General features: G+C 33.1%; 1 protein-coding gene across 2 annotated transcripts in view; it reads left to right on the top strand.

Moving 5' to 3' along the window:
• LOC145332077 (carbohydrate sulfotransferase 11-like) overlaps window positions 1-17,103 on the top strand; it is a 39,955-nt gene extending 22,852 nt beyond the window's left edge. The window contains exons 4-15 of one of the 2 annotated variants that reach the window (XM_080177010.1): window positions 7,826-7,869; window positions 8,919-9,006; window positions 10,078-10,129; window positions 10,462-10,537; window positions 12,237-12,290; window positions 13,150-13,212; window positions 13,921-14,004; window positions 14,279-14,342; window positions 14,575-14,646; window positions 15,575-15,621; window positions 16,186-16,245; window positions 16,793-17,103. In XM_080177010.1, coding sequence (XP_080033136.1) covers window positions 7,826-7,869; window positions 8,919-9,006; window positions 10,078-10,129; window positions 10,462-10,537; window positions 12,237-12,290; window positions 13,150-13,212; window positions 13,921-14,004; window positions 14,279-14,342; window positions 14,575-14,646; window positions 15,575-15,621; window positions 16,186-16,245; window positions 16,793-16,859 — 771 coding nt within the window. In that variant the 3' untranslated portion in view covers window positions 16,860-17,103. Of the gene's footprint in view, window positions 1-7,825; window positions 7,870-8,918; window positions 9,007-10,077; window positions 10,130-10,461; window positions 10,538-12,236; window positions 12,291-13,149; window positions 13,213-13,920; window positions 14,005-14,275; window positions 14,343-14,574; window positions 14,647-15,574; window positions 15,622-16,185; window positions 16,246-16,792 lie in introns of both variants that reach the window. The other variant, XM_080177009.1, reaches the window with a different exon arrangement.
• The last annotated feature ends 231 nt before the right edge of the window (window positions 17,104-17,334 follow it).

Below are 17,334 nucleotides of genomic sequence, written 5' to 3'. Positions count from 1 at the left end.
TTTAACCCTTAACGGTCGGGGGGGGGGGCGTTGAACGCCCCCCCCTCCGGTTTTTTCTATCTCATTTTCTGTGTGTGAAAGATAAAGAGCCCAAACTGCTTGACTTTTTAAGTATGGGTATGACACATAACTGAGAGTTGGAATTTTTTGAATATCTCCATCCTGGCGGGCACAGGATGCCAGCAAACCTGGCAGGGTCATCCAGGTAAAGAGCAAAAATATTTTTTTGACTAAAACAAAGCATTTTATCATACCAAAATACTAAAAAATCCACTAGTAGCAGGGGCGTCCAAGCTTTTTTTTTTGGGGGGGGTAAAAAATTTTAGGGGGGGGGGTAATTCGTGTTTGGGGGGGGTAAAATGGCGCGCGAAGCGCGCTGAAATTTTTTTTTACCCCCCCCAAAATTTTTACCCCGGGGGTAAAATTTGATTGGGGGGGGTAATTACCCCCCCTAAAGTCTGTTGGGGGGGGTAAATACTCCCCCCAAATCTGTTGGGGGGGGTAATTACCCCCCCCAAACTAATTTACCCCGGGGGTAAAATTTTTGGGGGGGGTAATTTAATTATGTAAAAAAAGCACCTACCTCATCTATTAAGTTAATAAGTACTATCCTATAACATAAAGTAGTAAGTAAGGTTTATTTGACTATAGCTTCAGATTTCATTACTTTTAATACTGAGTTCTCCTTTTTTTTAGGAAAGCTTCACATAGATCCCATGATGGTTCCACACTATTATAGGTCAATCCTTTGAGTGGTTTTTGGCTATTTTTCTCCTCCCTTTTTACCCTTTAGAAAACACGAGTTCTTAGATGCTAAGGGCGCCACTACTATTCAAATATATAGTAGTATCTCATTCTTTAGAACATAAAAATACAATAATTAACTCACTAACCAATGAACCAATATGATTATACTTTAAAGTGAAGCGTCTTATAGGTCCTGGTAAGTTTTATAACTAGTTTTGAGACACCCTGACATCCTCCCAAAAGAAATCGCCTATAGAAATTCTTTTTCATTATTTAATGAAATATTTAATTTAGTTAGGTATCTATTTTATGGAATCTTCAGTGCTTTACAATTACATCATAGATCCCCGGGATGGTTTTAGCCCTTATAAAGGCCCAAGCAAATAAAACATGATCAAACTATTAAATTTTTTGTTATCATGGTTAAGAACTGTTTTAACTGGTTGGACTATATTGGGGTATAGTCCCTTTTGTGGCAACGCTCTTTAAGGGGCGTTTCTTCGTTTTTTTCACACAAGCTTCTCTCCTATTTCTAGACCCTGCGGGGGGCCAATTGCTTAACCATGTGGGGCAATCACCTAAACCAATATAACCTATCCTAAAATAAACTATCAGTAAAATTTATTTTTAAAGAACATTCAATTTGGGGGGGGTAAATACCCCCCCCCCAAAAAAAAATTTTTAAAGAACATTTATTTTGGGGGGGGTAATTACCCCCCCCAAAATGGTTGGGGGGGGGGTAAATACCCCCCCCCAAAATCGTTGGGGGTGCCTACGGCACCCCCAGGGTAGGGGTAATTTTTTTTTGGGGGGGGTATTGTTCACAAAATTTTGGGGGTGCCTACGGCACCCCCAAAATCGTTTGGGGGTGCCAAATGGCCCATTACCCCCCCCCTTGGACGCCTATGACTAGTAGTACATCCTTTTATGAAATACAGGTGTTCAAGTCACTTTCAGGTTCCAGGTATGATCCTGCAGGTCCTGATCCTCCAGGTCTCCAGAAATCTTTAAAAGGCTCCTGTGGCCGCAATTTTTGACTTAGAGACCTCAAATTTTAAACTTAAGCTTTTCTTACATGTCTACATAACGTATTAAAATTTCATGAAGATCCGCCGCCGTTTTCCCGCCGACCGCCGACTGCGGCGGCTGGCAGCTTCAAAGTACAGCTGCGGCCGCTGAAATTTATATTTTGATATTTCTAATGTAAAATTTACATAAAAATAAACATTTTCTGGGAAAAAATTTTTCTTCTAGCTTCAAAAATAAGAAAATTACAGCCGTTTGAAATTTTTAAATAAAAAAAGACCTAAAAACAAAGGTTGTTAAATAAAAGGGTGAAGGAAGCGAAAATTGACTTAGACTTATAAAAGGTCGGAAATTCATTATCAAACAGGGGACTTGCACAAAAAAATTTAGCCCTCTAGCTCTAATAGGAACTGAGATAATTAGGGGGGCGTTGAACGCCCCCCCCCCCCCCCCCCGACCGATTAAGGTGCGGCAAGGGGCCCGACTGTAAAGGGTTAACAACTCCTTTATCCCTTTAATGTCCATTAAAACCATGGGAACGGCAAAAATAGTTAAAAAACACGCCATCAGCAGCAAATAACGGCGGAATGGTTCGCCAGAGGCAAATAATGCAGAAGTAAAGAAAGATCCGCCTTCAAAAGTTTAAAAATATTGCAGAGATGACTTTGGGCTCTAAAATGACTCCTTCCCCCTCTAACGGGGGAAAATTTGAAATTAACAAGAACGAAATTATTCAAGTCATGCAATATAAAATGCTTAATTACTCAAAAACGGCTGGGAGGGCGCACATATTGAAAACTATTTTATACACAATACATGTTGCATATTAATATTATTATTGCTAAAACCCCGCCCTCCTGGCCGTTTTTGGTTAAAATGGAGAAAACTGATTTTTTTGGGTTAAAAATCTTTATATTTTTGGTGAAATTTTCTTACAAAATGTCAATTTACACGCCAAAAATTTTTTTTTTAAATTTTTCTTTAATTAGACAGTTGTCCAGGTATCTGAAAAGTACCTCAACCAAAAAATATTTTTATAAGATGAACATAAAAAAAAAGTGGGTAAAAAAATCTGGAAAATCATGAAAACTGACAAGAAGTTTTTCACTGCCCTTTTTAAAAATGGCATAAATCCGCCAAAAATTAATATTTTTTTAAAAATTTCTTTTCTAGCTGTCTACTTACAGCCATTATTAGGTCCTAGGATAGATAAAAGTCGATTTTAAATTTTTTAGATGTCCCGCTTTTTGTCAAAAGATCCCACTGTGTAACATTCTTACAATAAAACACCCTTTTTTATAGTCAAAATGTCTTTTTAAAAAATTGTTTTAAATTGCGTTTGAAAGCATAAAATCAAAGCGGGAAAAAATGAAACTAATGTAAGTAATACAGATGCTCAGCTGTGATTGGTTGTTCAGCAGACTTAGCATGGACTCAGACTTCTGATTGGCTAGAAATCCTAAAGGCTGGCATTCTCACGCTAAATTAATCACAATACAACGCAAATTAAACTGATTTTTAAAAATGATTTTGACTATAAAGAAAGGTGTTTTTATTGTAAAAATGTTATCAGTTATTGGCATCCTAAGTTTCTCCCAAAAATAAGCTTATAATTTTTTAGGTGACGTATTTTAATAATGGAAATGAAATTAGCAATGAAAAACTTTCAAAATTTTCATTGTACTAAAAATATGATTTTGAAATGTCTATAACTTTTTTGTTTTTGAAGCTGGAGGCTTCAAATTTTTTGTATTGGGTCTACTCGTGGCAGTCTTTCAGCAGTTAAAGTGGTTTATTTCTTGCATGGTTCCTTTAAGGGTATTAATTTGCCTTTGCTACAAGTAACTTTTTCTTATTTAAAGTTCTCTTCTATATTAATCTACTGTAAAGCTTTCCACTTAAAAACAAAAACAGTGTGAGAATAATATGGAGGTATAGATTCTAGTGTGTTCTATTTATATTTTTTTAAACCTTAAAATTTTTTCTCTTTTTTAATGTTTTTGAAAAAAATTTTGTTATTAGCCTTTTTAGGGCTTTGCCCCTACAGGAGAAGTAAGGTTTCTCAATCTTTTTAATTTGATAAAACAAGGTTTACAAGAAAAAAAGAAATTTAAAAAGAAAAAAAAATTTAATATAAAAAAGTATAAAAAAGCATAAAAAAATATAAGAATATATAAAAACATAAAAAAAAAATTTAAAATTTTTTTCTTTTAGGGGAAATTTTCATTTTTGGGGGGGTTGGGGATGACCCACCTCCCAAAAAAATAGCTTAAAACTACCACAGGACCAATAGGTATATTCCCTGAAGAGTAGAACCCAATCTGTTCAGTGGTTACTGAGATCTTAAGCTGCAGACGGACGGACGGACAGACAGACATCAAGCTACTTTGTATTTTAGATAACACATACTTAAGACTTAAAACTTAATGTAATGAAAAGCTTTCACTTAAGCAAAGCTAACAAATAAAATTAAGAAACATATCAGGTATCTAAAGAGATAAGACAATGGCCGATAAATTAATGCACATCCATAATGATGACGCACAAAATAACCCCTTCTGTAGATTAAAATTAGTGGTTCAAACGTTTATAAACACAATTTAATCAACCAATCAAAATTTAGTAAAAAAAACCAAAGCCAACAAATAAGAAAACGTTATTGTAAAACTGTGTGTACTATTGTAATAAGCAGTCAATTGTCTCCTCCCTCTCTGTATACAAATACTAACTAAGAAAGAATAAAATGCGATGGTACTCTACAATTCACTTTTCTGCCTGTCCGTCATTCTGGCCATGATTTTTTATGATTTTCCAGTATGGCTACGAAACCAATTAAGATCCGCTGGATCAGACCCGCCTAATCCATACTTGAAACCATGTATTGTATTATATTATAGACATTTTTGTACAAATAGTAAAGTAAAAAGTTGTAATATGAACTCCAGTTTTGTTGGCCTTCGCCCCTTCGGGACTAACAAAACTGAAAAAACAGATGCAATAAACAGCTAATCTTGGCTGTTTAGTTTTCACAATGCCAGTTTTCATCAACCAATTAAGATTGAATAAAAGTAAACAAATTCATAAATCCAACAAATGTTTATAAAACTTTGGGTACCACTGAAATTTAAACCCTTCCTTATTTTGCTGAGAGTTAACATATTAAAAAGACATAGTTATAGAAACCTGCAAACCATAAGAGTGATTTTTTTAGAGATACAGACTTCTACCAACCCTTTTTGTAGAAAACGTCACTTAGAAGCAATAACATTTTGTATGTATCTTATCAATTTATATTGTTACTAGCGGCTTCGCCCCTAGCCTCTAGGGGCTTTGCCCCAAGAGGTATGATGAACCTAATTTTTCGTATTTTAGAATTAAAAAGAAAAAAGTAAAAAAAAATTTTTTTGGGGGGGGGGTTGATTTTCATTTTTTGGGGGGGTTGGGGGTGTCCCACCCCCCAAGAAAATAGCTTAAAACCATCACAGGGCCAGTAGGTATATTCCCTAAAAGGTAGAGCCCAATCGGTTCAGTGGTTACTGAGATCTTAAGCTTCAGACGGACAGACGGACAGACATCGTTCGACTTTGTATTATAGATAACTCTTAATATAAAAAGCTTCGTCAAATGTTTTTAATGGACATTCAAGACTTTCTGATATTTATTACAGTTTATCGCCACCAGGGATCTAAAGGGATAAGACAATAGCCGATAAATGTATGTACATTCCCAAAAATACCCCTACTGCCCTACTGTAATTTGCCATCAGTGGTTGAAACATTTCGACAGTGACACTATACTAAATAAACTAACCAATTAAAATTCAGTAAAAGTCCCCAAAGATGTTAAGCAAACAAAAATGAAAATGTTATTATAAATCTTTGGGAACAAGCAGAGATAGAGAGGTGGACAATGGACTGGTTATTACAAGTTTTACGATAACGTTTTCTTATTGGTTGGCTTAACAACTTTGGGGACATTTATTGGATTTTGAATGGTTAGGTTATTAAGTACTATCGGCTTCGCCCCTAGCCTCTAGGGGCTTTGCCCCATGAGGTAATTTTTAAAAAAATATAAAAAAAAATTCTGGTGCTGCACCCACAATTTATGGGCATCACCAGATTTTTTTTTTTGGGGGGGGGGGAGAATTTTTTTTTGGGGGGGGGGTTGGGGTTGTCCACCTCCCAAGAAAATAGCCTAAAACCACAACAGGACCAATAGGTATATACCCTGAAGAGTAGAATCTGATCGGTTCAGTTGTTACCGAGATCTTAAGGGACAGATGGATGGACGGACAGACAGACAGGCAGACATCGTTCTACTTTGTATTATAGTAGTGGTTAAACCAACCAATCAAAATTCAGTAAAAGTCCCCAAAGTTGTTAAGCCAACAAATAAGAAAATTTATGTTTTGAGATTTCTAATATAAATTTTACTTTAAGATAAACATTTTCTGAAAAAATTGTTCTAGCTTAAAAAATAAGGAAATTACATCCATTTAACATTTTAATTAACTATAACCTTAAAAAATAAAGTTGTTAAATGAAAGGGTGAAGTAAGCGAAAAATGACTTTGTCTCACTTAAAGTCGGAAATTTATTATTTAACAGGGAACATGCACAATTTTTTTGCCACCTAACTTTAATAGGAGCCGAGATGATATGTGGGGGGGGGGCGTTGAACGATTAAAATCCGGAAATGGGCCTGATTGTTAAGTGTTAGCAACCTTTATTTTTAGGTCCTTTTTTTCTTAAAAACTTCAAACTAATAAAAATATAAAATAAACTAACTAATATGTACCATTTCTACTATGTCGATTTAAATATATGATATGTTATCTTGAATGTATCATTCCAGTTTTGTCTCTATTGAAAGTAGAATGATACATTACTATTATGTCGATATAAATAAGGAAATCAATGTTTATAAATACGCTGATATGTAAACATGAATGTATGATTTCAGTTTCGCCTCTATTGAAAGTGGAATCTTATATTTTAAAAATCGTATCGGCGTTGAAGATATCTTCACCAAGAGAGGGGAAAGTGGAAGGGTAGATTACAGTTTTAGAGGGTCCAAACCATAATCATAGATTATAGTTCTGCTTCTATAAAAATGGATTCAACTCCCTAACTGTTTAATATTTATGTTTCATGTCCAAATTCAACCCTTTCCCTAATTATTATAAACGACTTTGGACAGTTCGAAAATAGGGGGAATATTTGAGAAATATTGACCCGTGAGTTTCAAATTTCCATCGTCAAAGATATATTGGATTGATTTCAAGTAGACATATGTCTGTTCTCTTCTACAGAGTAGATTCTCATAGGTCTTGGCAAGCCCATCGCCCCTAGGAAAAATCTCCCCCCTTCAAAAATATTTTTCCTTTTTCAAAAAATAAAATTAGAGTTGTCAAAATCAACCCACTCACCCCCTCAAATGCCCCTAGAGGCCTCAAGGGGGCATAGCCACTAGTAATGACTGATATTTTATATAAAATTAGTTTTGTTTTTTAGTCGGAAAGACAAGAATTGGTTGACAAGAATTGTTTAAAGTATTGGGTTAAAGGATTGAATGAAAAAAATTGTTACATCAAGGAATTCTAATTTAAGAAAAATATTAGATCTATAATTAAAAGGAGGTTGCACCATATTTTCGTATACTCAATTAAATTGGTCCTTCCAGCTGGTTAAAAGATACCATTCCTATTCACATCCTTCTGCTAATAGGGAAATTCACTGACAATGAATGAGGTCTAAAGTAGCAATCAAAATCGACGACAAACCTTCCCCAGACAAAATATCCACGTATACTATATCCATTATTTTTAGATTATCGGAGAAAAAAAGAATAGTTATTTCTCGCATCGTATTATAAATAGCTTTCCACGGATTTAAAATGTACAAACATAAGATTAAAAACAGTTTTTTAAGCCCCGTGAAGCCGAAGCCACGGGCTAAAAACTGGTTTACATCTTATGATTGTACATTTTTATATTTGTAGAAAACTGGATATAATACGATGCTAGAAATACTTTTTCGTTTTTTTATTTTTAGTTAGAAAGACAGGCAATGGTTAAAAAGACCTGTTTAAACAAGGAATTCTAATTTATAATTAAATATCTAATTTTTAAACAACGACAGTTACATCCTACAGTTATAGCGAAGCTGTTTGAAATAAAATGAAAAATAAACGGCCAACAATAGATGTATACTTAACTGGATATTGCATCCTATTTTTGCCTACTATATTAAAATAATCCTCTGAGTTGGCTAATATAACAATACCATCCCAATCCCCTCCTATTGGAGGAAAGTAATGACCAATAAATGAAGACTAAAGTAGCAACCTAAGCATGCGAATAAATTTCCCCTGTCATAATATCCATCTTTATTATATCCATTCAGTCAACTATTTTGATTAGAAAGAGAAGGGACAATGTTTTTTACACTGGTCCCCAAAGTTTATTATTTGTTGACTTAACAACTTTGGGGACTTGAGTAAATTTTGATTGGTAGGTTAATTAGGTTGTTAAAACCTTTCAACCACCAATTTTAAACCACAGAAGGCGAAATCTTGTGTATCATCAATTTACATTAACTAATCGGCCATTGTCTTATCCCTTTATATCCCTGTATTATATATGTAACTGAACAAACACAGCCATGCAAAAATACACACACACACACACACACACTAACACAGACATGCATAAACACACACACACACACACACTCACACAAAAACACACACACACTAACACAGTCACGCATAAACACACACTCACACACACACTCATACACATACACACACACAAATACAGTCGTGTATAAACACACCCACACTCACACACACACAAACACACAGTCATGCATAAACACACACTCATACACATTCACACACACAAATACAGTCGTGTATAAAAACACACACACACTCACAAACTCACATACACACACTAACACACTCACACACACTCAAATAACAATTTAAATTTGCAACAAGTACATTACTGATCATAAATAAGTACCAGGGTCAGTGCTCGATAGTCCCGTTATGTGAAAGCACTTACCTTTTCAAAGTCTCTCTTTCTAAATTGTCCCTTTTATTGTAATAATAGTTAAATTAGAATTTCTGGAAAAAATAGGACGACCTTGAATTTGGAGTTCCAGAGTTGGACCTAAAGAATTTTGTGTATGAACCTCACAATAATTTACTTTACTGCTATCATCCAAAGGTATTTATTTATCTATCTACTTATCTATCTATCTATCTATCTATCTATCTATCTATCTATCCATCTATCTATCTATCTATCTATCTATCTATCTATCTATCTATCTATCTATATATCTATCTATCTATCTATATATCTATATATCTATATATCTATCTATCTATCTATCTATCTATCTATCTATCTATCTATCTATCTATCTATCTATCTATCTATCTATCTATCTATCTATCTATCTATCTATCTATCTATCTATCTATCTATCTATCTATCTATCTATCTATCTATCTATCTATCTATCTATCTATCTATCTATCTATCTATCTATCTATCTATCTATCTATCTATCTATCTATCTATCTATCTATCTATCTATCTATCTATCTATCTATCTATCTATCTATCTATCTATCTATCTATCTATCTATCTATCTATCTATCTATCTATCTATCTATCTATCTATCTATCTATCTATCTATCTATCTATCTATCTATCTATCTATCTATCTATCTATCTATCTATCTATCTATCTATCTATCTATCTATCTATCTATCTATCTATTTTTTTATTTATCTATCCCTATATCTAACTATCTATCTATCCCAGAGTTAGACCTAAAGAATTTTGTGTATGAGCCTCACAATAATTTACTTTACTGCTATCATCCCAAAGTATTTATTTATCTATCTATGGTCTGTCCGTCCGTCTGTCCGTCTGTCTGTCTGTCTGTATATCTATCTATCTGGAGTTCAAGAGTTGGGTCTAATTTTGTGTATAAGCCTCATAATAATTTATTATACTGCTATCATCCAAAGGTATACTATCTACTTATCTATTTATCTATCTACTTATCTATCTACTTATCTATTTATCTATCTACTTATCTATTTATCTATCTACTTATCTATTTATCTATCTACTTATCTATTTATCTATCTACTTATCTATTTATCTATCTACTTATCTATTTATCTATCTACTTATCTATTTATCTATCTATCTACCTATCTACCAATTTATCTATCTATCTATCTATCTACCAGTATATAATTGTATCTATCTATCCAGGTAAGCACCTCCACGTGGTTCCAGCAGATCCTGGTAAACTCCAAGACTCTAGGTATAACATTTAATTTTCATGGGGAGGAGGGTTGATGGAGTCAAGAACGCCTTAGAAATGAGGGGGTGCTAAACTGACCACTCACCCCCCCCCCCTCTCAAAAAAGGTTTGAACCTTCCTCCCCCCCCCCCCTACCTCTTTTCTTTTCTAGGGGCAATTTCTATTTGGAGGGTGGTGGTACCCTCTCCCCCGAAAAAGATATAAACCTTCTGAGAGCCTATGAAAAGCTTAACTGTAAAGGAGAACCATATCGGTTCATCAATAAGGGAGATCCTTAGGTCCAAACAGATAGACACCCTGTTACTTTATTATGAGGATAAATTTTGTTTCAGATTGGGTAAACAGCGACACAAATCCACATTCAGTGATTCCAAGATTATATACACCAAAGAATATAGGTTTTCTTAGGTAATATAGCGAACAGTTTTTTTTGGATCATGTTATAAAGACGAAGTTTTTCCGAAAAATGCAAATTACTCGTACGAAGTACTTTGATGAAAAAGCAACCTCTTTAGTTTAAAATACAAAAACTCATATTAATAAAACATACAAAGAAGTTGTATCAACTTTTTTGCTTTTTATTTAAGATAGCTAGCCGGTCCTTTCAGTAAGTAGTAGATGTAAAATTTTTCATAGAATTCAGATATGCAATCGGTTTTTTTGTAGACCTCTTAATTTTTAAGTAATTTAAGTTTTTTAAAAAAATAATTAAGTCGGTTTTAAGGTACTAAAACGCAACAAAATAAAAGAAGAAAATGGCCAGTATGAACAAAAATAGTAAGATCTTTAATTTGACACCTTACTTTTAAAATTCTGTTGAGTAATTATTGAAAAAATCTATTTTTTTAACCTCGGTTTAATAAAAACTGTAGACCTAAATATTTTCTCAAACAGACATAAAAAACATGGGTTCATATATACCTTTAGAATCAGAAAAATATTACGAATCTATTCTAAGCAAAATTGAAAAAGTTTTATAAAACTATAATAAAAAAAACAAGTTTATTTTAAGAATCATAATTTTCGGCTTTAAAGGGTTAGCTTAAACCAAACCTGAAAAAAACCTAAACAAAAGACAATGCAATGTAGCAGATATTTTTTAAACACAAGAAACAATAATGTATTTTTAACTGCATTGTTTTGAAGTTTATAAACAGACTGATGCATATTTGTTCATAATTGTTCATTCTTTACATGTTCTTTAATATCACTATATTTATTGTAGTATCTATTGTATATATTGTATGAACGTTCTCCTTTTTTTCTGGCAATTCTATAGGTTAATTTTATAGATTAAGCTTCCCGATTCGTCAATTTTTGCGATTTGTGATTGGCTAGTTTAGTAGTTACAATTCTTAAAATAACTTTTTTATTTTTTCTATTTTTTATTACAATTTTTTTAAACTTTTTTAATTTTGCTTACAATGGATTCATATTATTTTTCTCATTCTAATGGTATATATGAACCCATATTTTTTATGTCTGTATGAGAAAATATTTAGGTTTAATGTTTTGATTAAACCGAGGTTAAAAAAATAGATTTTTTCAACAATTACTCAACAGAATTTTAAAAGTAAGGTGTCAAATTAAAGATCTTACTATTTTTGTTTATACTGGCTATTTTCTTCTTTTATTTTGTTGCGTTTTAGTACCTTAAAACCGACTTAATTATTTTTTTTAAAAACTTAAATTACTTAAAAAATAAGAGGTCTACAAAAAAACCGATTGCATATCTGAATTCTATGAAAAATTTTACATCTACTACTTACTGAAAGGACCGGCTAGCTATCTTAAATAAAAAGCAAAAAAGTTGATACAACTTCTTTTAAGAAAAAAAAAATGCGCCCTAATTTCTGCTAATTTTCCGTAAACGTAAGAGTTTTTGTGTTATTTGACTTTGAAAAAAAGAAGATTTATAACAGTTATTTATCGCATCATACCATAAACAGCTTTCTGCGTATATCAAAATGAAAATTATAAGATTTAAGTTTTGTTAGCCCCGATGCCATACTTAATTTTGCAGTATAGCTGAGAACTGGTTTAAATCCAGCGGATATTAATCAATTTTGAAAAAAATATAACTTGATTTAATAAAAATATAATTTAGAAATCATGTCCAAACATCCATATCTTTCACTATGGTCAGACATCCTTTTGAAAGGTAAGTTTATTTTGTAGTGCAGCTACTCTAGAATTTAGATAGATAGATAGATAGATAGATAGATAGATAGATAGATAGATAGATAGATAGATAGATAGATAGATAGATAGATAGATAGATAGATAGATAGATAGATAGATAGATAGATAGATAGATAGATAGATAGATAGATAGATAGATAGATATAGATATATAGATATCTTTCACCATGGTCAGACATCGTTTTGAGAGGTAAGTTTTATAGTGCATCTACTCTAGAATTTAGGTCTGTATGTCTTAGGGGATATTGTAATGACAAATATACTGGTTTCCAAATTAAAGCACGTTCTCTTATTCGTTGGATTAATAACTTTAGATATAAACAGAATTTCAGTGAATATTTGCCCTTATATTCTACAGGATTAGTATTGAACTAAGTAACTGGACAAAGTGTGTCAGCCATGTGACCTCATAAAAATGAGGGAGATGAGAGGAGAGGTGGGAAAGAAAACCCCTAAAAACAGAGATGATAATTCCCCATTTTTATTACGTCACATGCTAAATTTTGAGCGACTTTCTTCACTCACTGTCTTGGGTTTATTTTTTAACATTGAAAGGGGAGGCGGTTATCCTTCAGTCGACTTGAAATTAAGGCTAGGAGCTGATAACCTTTACTTACTCGTACTTCATCGTACCTAACTGCTATAGAAATCATTATGCAAGGAAATCTAAAGGACAATTCTAACATGTTTAAATTAACGAAAAGATCTAAACGTTTCGGTCGGACTGACTTACGGACGGACAGACAGACACTTATTATAGAAAAAGAAAAGCTTTAAAAAAATACATATTTAATTATAAAATTATATATTTTATTTAGGCTAGTCTCAGCTTACAAAGATAAAATTCAAATTTTCTCGGATAAAGAATATGATAATAAAAGGTACACAGATAAAAAGCAAGAGCTACTCTATAATTTGAAATGTCAGTCTACCTATCCATAGGACACCAAACAAATTGGAACACGATTTTCTCGGCTCCTTTTTAAGACAGAAGGCTGAAACTTTGACATGATGGAGATGAAATGACTTTTATTACATTTACAATGCAGGTTTGGTTTTCTTATTCAAACCTAGTAAAATCTGTGGGACCTAATCCTTTTATAAAAGTAACAAAATGTCCGTCTGTTTGTTTGTAGCTTATGATTCCACTAACTGCTGGACCGATATGGTTTTTTACTCATAGAGAAGCTTCTTATTGGTCCAGGGAAGGTTTATAACTTTTATTGGAGTGAGGAGGTGTATCTATCTAGAAAAAAATATTTTTTTTTTTTCAAAAACAAATCGAACAGGGGTGGGGGGGGGTAACTTTCCTCATCCCCCTCCAGAATGTGACCCGAGAGACCTCAAGGGGCGTTGCCGCTAGTTCCTATATTTAAGTAACAGGATGTCTATGTGTTTGTTTGTAACAAAGGTGAATAACTATTTTTGTTAAGGGTACCACTACATTCCCCAGAGATTTTGCCCTTAAAAAAATCTCCCCCCCCCCTCAAAAAAAATATTTAGTTTTTCCTTTTTCTTTAAAAAACAAACAAAATAGAAAGTTTAGGGCGTAGCAGCTAGTTATATTTATAGTAGTAATTTATATTTAGAAAAGAAATACTGAATGAGTATGGGAATCTAAACTTTGAATCATTTATAGAACATGTTCTACGCGAGGCAAAAAAGTCATGCAAGTAAGTATTTTACCTTATATAAAAGTAAGAGGAACTGTGTATGCCTAACAACTAACTAAACCAATTGGGTTCTCCTTTACAGTATAGGACCTTTGAAGGTTTATAACTATTTTTGGCTGAAAGTAAGGTGGGTGGTAGTTTTTTATTTGTTTCCTGGTTACTATCCAAAGATAGAAGCTTTAAAATCACGTTAACCCCAACTTACTTACTATTGGACATGCAAAGTGAATTATAGAGTAGCTTCGCTTCTTAAATGTTATTTAATCTTTAGTAGGATTGATAAATGTGTATTGGACCGATACTGGCAACCCTTCATCTACGGATGTGCTTATTGTCAGGTAAATTATACTGGTACCCAAAGTTTTATAAACACGCTCTCTCATTTGTTGGCTTAAATGTTAATGATTAACCCGTAGGGTTAGGAACTAGGCTCGGCAGGGTTAGAGCCCCCACAGGGGATAGAAATAGGAGGCAAGATACTGTGAAAATATGACGAAAGCCGTTAATTCGTTTTCTTTCCATGATCTAAAAAACGTTTAGGGATAAAATTATCCAGCTATACATATTTAGATTCCTTACACCTATCTTCTGAAGCATGAAACGATTGATAAAGATACGAGAGCTATGGCTTTAATTACTAAGGTAGATACATAGAAAGATAATTAATACTAATAAGTTGGATATCTATGATAAAAAGTAGAACAATGTATGTCTGTCTGTTTGTACCGAAGGTTCTCGCTACCAACTGAACCGATCAGGTTCCCCTTAACAGGGTAGATTCTCATAGGTCCAGGGAAGGTTTATAACTATTTTGGGGGAGGGTACCCTTCCATAAGAAATCACAACTAGAAAAAATTACCCCTGTCCCTCCTCAAAAAAAAAAAAAAATTAAATACGGGGTTGATAAAAAAAAAGTTTTTGTTTCTTTTTAAAAATCTAAATTAAAAAAAGTCGGTTTTGAGATTCAACTACTCCACCCTCCTCAAGTGCCCCTAGAGGCCTCTAGGGGCGAAGCCGCTAGTATATAACAGTTTTATGGATAGATAGACAATTAGTTGCAAAGATGGATAAATAGATAGAGAAGATAAACAGAAGAAAAATGCAAAATAAAGCAATAACCTTACTAACTTATTTTTAGTGACTTGAAGCTTTTTACAGTGTTTATAAAAATGACTTGCTTGACTTACCCTTGGTCAATTAAAATGTATACTGGACTGCCATTGTCAATTTAGTCTGTGTATTGGCCTATCATTGGACATTTATATTGTATGATGTCATTTTTTTACAGGCACTATAAAGACTTCAAGTGACTGGCATAAAATACCACTAGTCTAAATCTGAATACGAAGAAAGTCGCTCCAAAAAAATTCTGACGTCATAAAAATGATGGACGAGGAGAGGAGGAGTGGGAAAGAAAACCCCTTAAAAAAGATAGATAATCCCTCATTTTTATGACGTCACATTGAGCGACTTTCTTTGTCTTCCTAAAACTATTTAAGAATTGAATTCTTAGCCTTTTAGAGTATTTTTGAGTGTTTTTCATAACTTTGTTTTATAACTTTTGTTTTAGATACCCTTTAAGTCAGTCCATTTGGAAAAAAGCAATGAAAATACTAGGTAATAATGATAATCCATTTGATACTGGGGTAGTGACAGAAGACCATTAACCCTTAACTATCGAACAAGGATGACAACATCCATAAAAGCGAATCTCTGAAAAGGTAGGACAAAAAAACATTAATACTTGTAGAGTATCAGAACTGAAAAAGCAGAATATAAATTTTAAGTAAATTTGTTGCTTAAATACAGGATACTGTTTAAGGACATACTTACATTTGTAGGACTTGATTATAGAGATGTTTCGCCTAAAACTGTGTACCTTGTTGTAATAGGAATATGTATTTTAAAAATCAGATAAATATGACTATTATATATCAAAGCAACATGTTTTAAATGGACGTACGGACATTCTGTTACGATTATAGAATTACTACGCTTTCTAAATCGTACCCAGCAATTATAGGAATCATCATGCAAAGTTTGAAATCGATAGGACAATTCTAACTAAAGAAAACAGCAAACCGGTTCGGACCTACGGACGGATGAACGGACCGACCCTAATTAAAACAGCAGATTGCGTTGCCACTGAACCCTTACTAAATTGTAATTTAATATTTTCAGAGATGTAGTAAATGAGTTTTTCAAGAGACTTAATCAAACACAAATAGATGCATTAAAGAGGTATTTTCTGTCTTGAATTTATTAAAGTTTTAAACTAATAGAACAATTAAATCAGTAAGTAGTAGTGCAGCGTTATATGTTTATTTTTGGTAGCGAAGCTACTCTATAATTTCTTTGTCTGTCCGTCAATCCGTTCGTCCCCAAACGCTAAGGAAATCCAGTTTTCTCGGCTTATATTGAAGACAGACAGCTGAAATTTTTTTTGTGAAGATTCCCAAGAAGTTTAATTTATTAGGTCCGTTAGTCTGTCGGTCAATAAGAATATTTTCATTTTATTTTTTAGAAAGGTTTCGTGATTTCTATAAACTATTGCATATTTATCAATTGAACATGTTCTCTATAGTTCATTTTGTCTGTTTGTCCTTCCATGAATTTTAGCACAATTTTTTTAAATTTTCTTTTTAAAACTAAAATAAGATATGGCGGGGGGTATTGGTAGATTTCAAGCCCACATAACCTCAAGTGCCCCTAGAGACCTCAAGAGGGCGTAGCCGCTGGTTATTAAAAAAATTCATTGTTAATCTAACAAAAAAATATTTATTTTCAGGTTGTATGAATTAGACTTTAAAATGTTTGACTATGATCCTGATTTCTTGCTGCCACATAATCTATAATACAAAGTAGTGCGATGTATATCTGTCTGAAGCTTAAGATCTCAGTAACCACTGAACCAATTGAGCTCTACTCTTCAGGGAATATACCTACTGGTCTTGTGATGGTTTTAAACTATTTTCTTGGGGGGTGGGACACCTCCAAGACCCTAAAAATGAAAACTACCCCCCCCCCCCAAAAAAAAAAAAAAATTAAAAAGGTATATACATATAGATCTGAACATATAATATACGTATTCACGCATCCAAAAGACACACCCTGCCTTAACCATATAAAGGATACACAAAAATTACCATGAAAACGGACAATGCAGCGTTCAAATAGGACCTAGTGCCAAATAGAATCCATTGAGAATGAAATCCTAGCTGTTCCTTCTTGGCAGATATTTCAATTTTAAGATTTAAGGTGAAAATCACTAAATTTGCCTAATATACAGGGTGGGGCAAATAAGACCGGACAAATTCTAACTTCTAAACA

The sequence above is a fragment of the Acartia tonsa genome, chromosome 11, assembly GCF_053477335.1.
Source record: "Acartia tonsa isolate MP-2025a chromosome 11, ASM5347733v1, whole genome shotgun sequence".
NCBI classification, from domain to species: Eukaryota; Metazoa; Arthropoda; class Copepoda; order Calanoida; family Acartiidae; genus Acartia; species Acartia tonsa.
The sequence above is the reverse complement of the archived record's forward strand: the minus strand, read 5'-3'. Positions and strand labels throughout refer to the sequence as shown.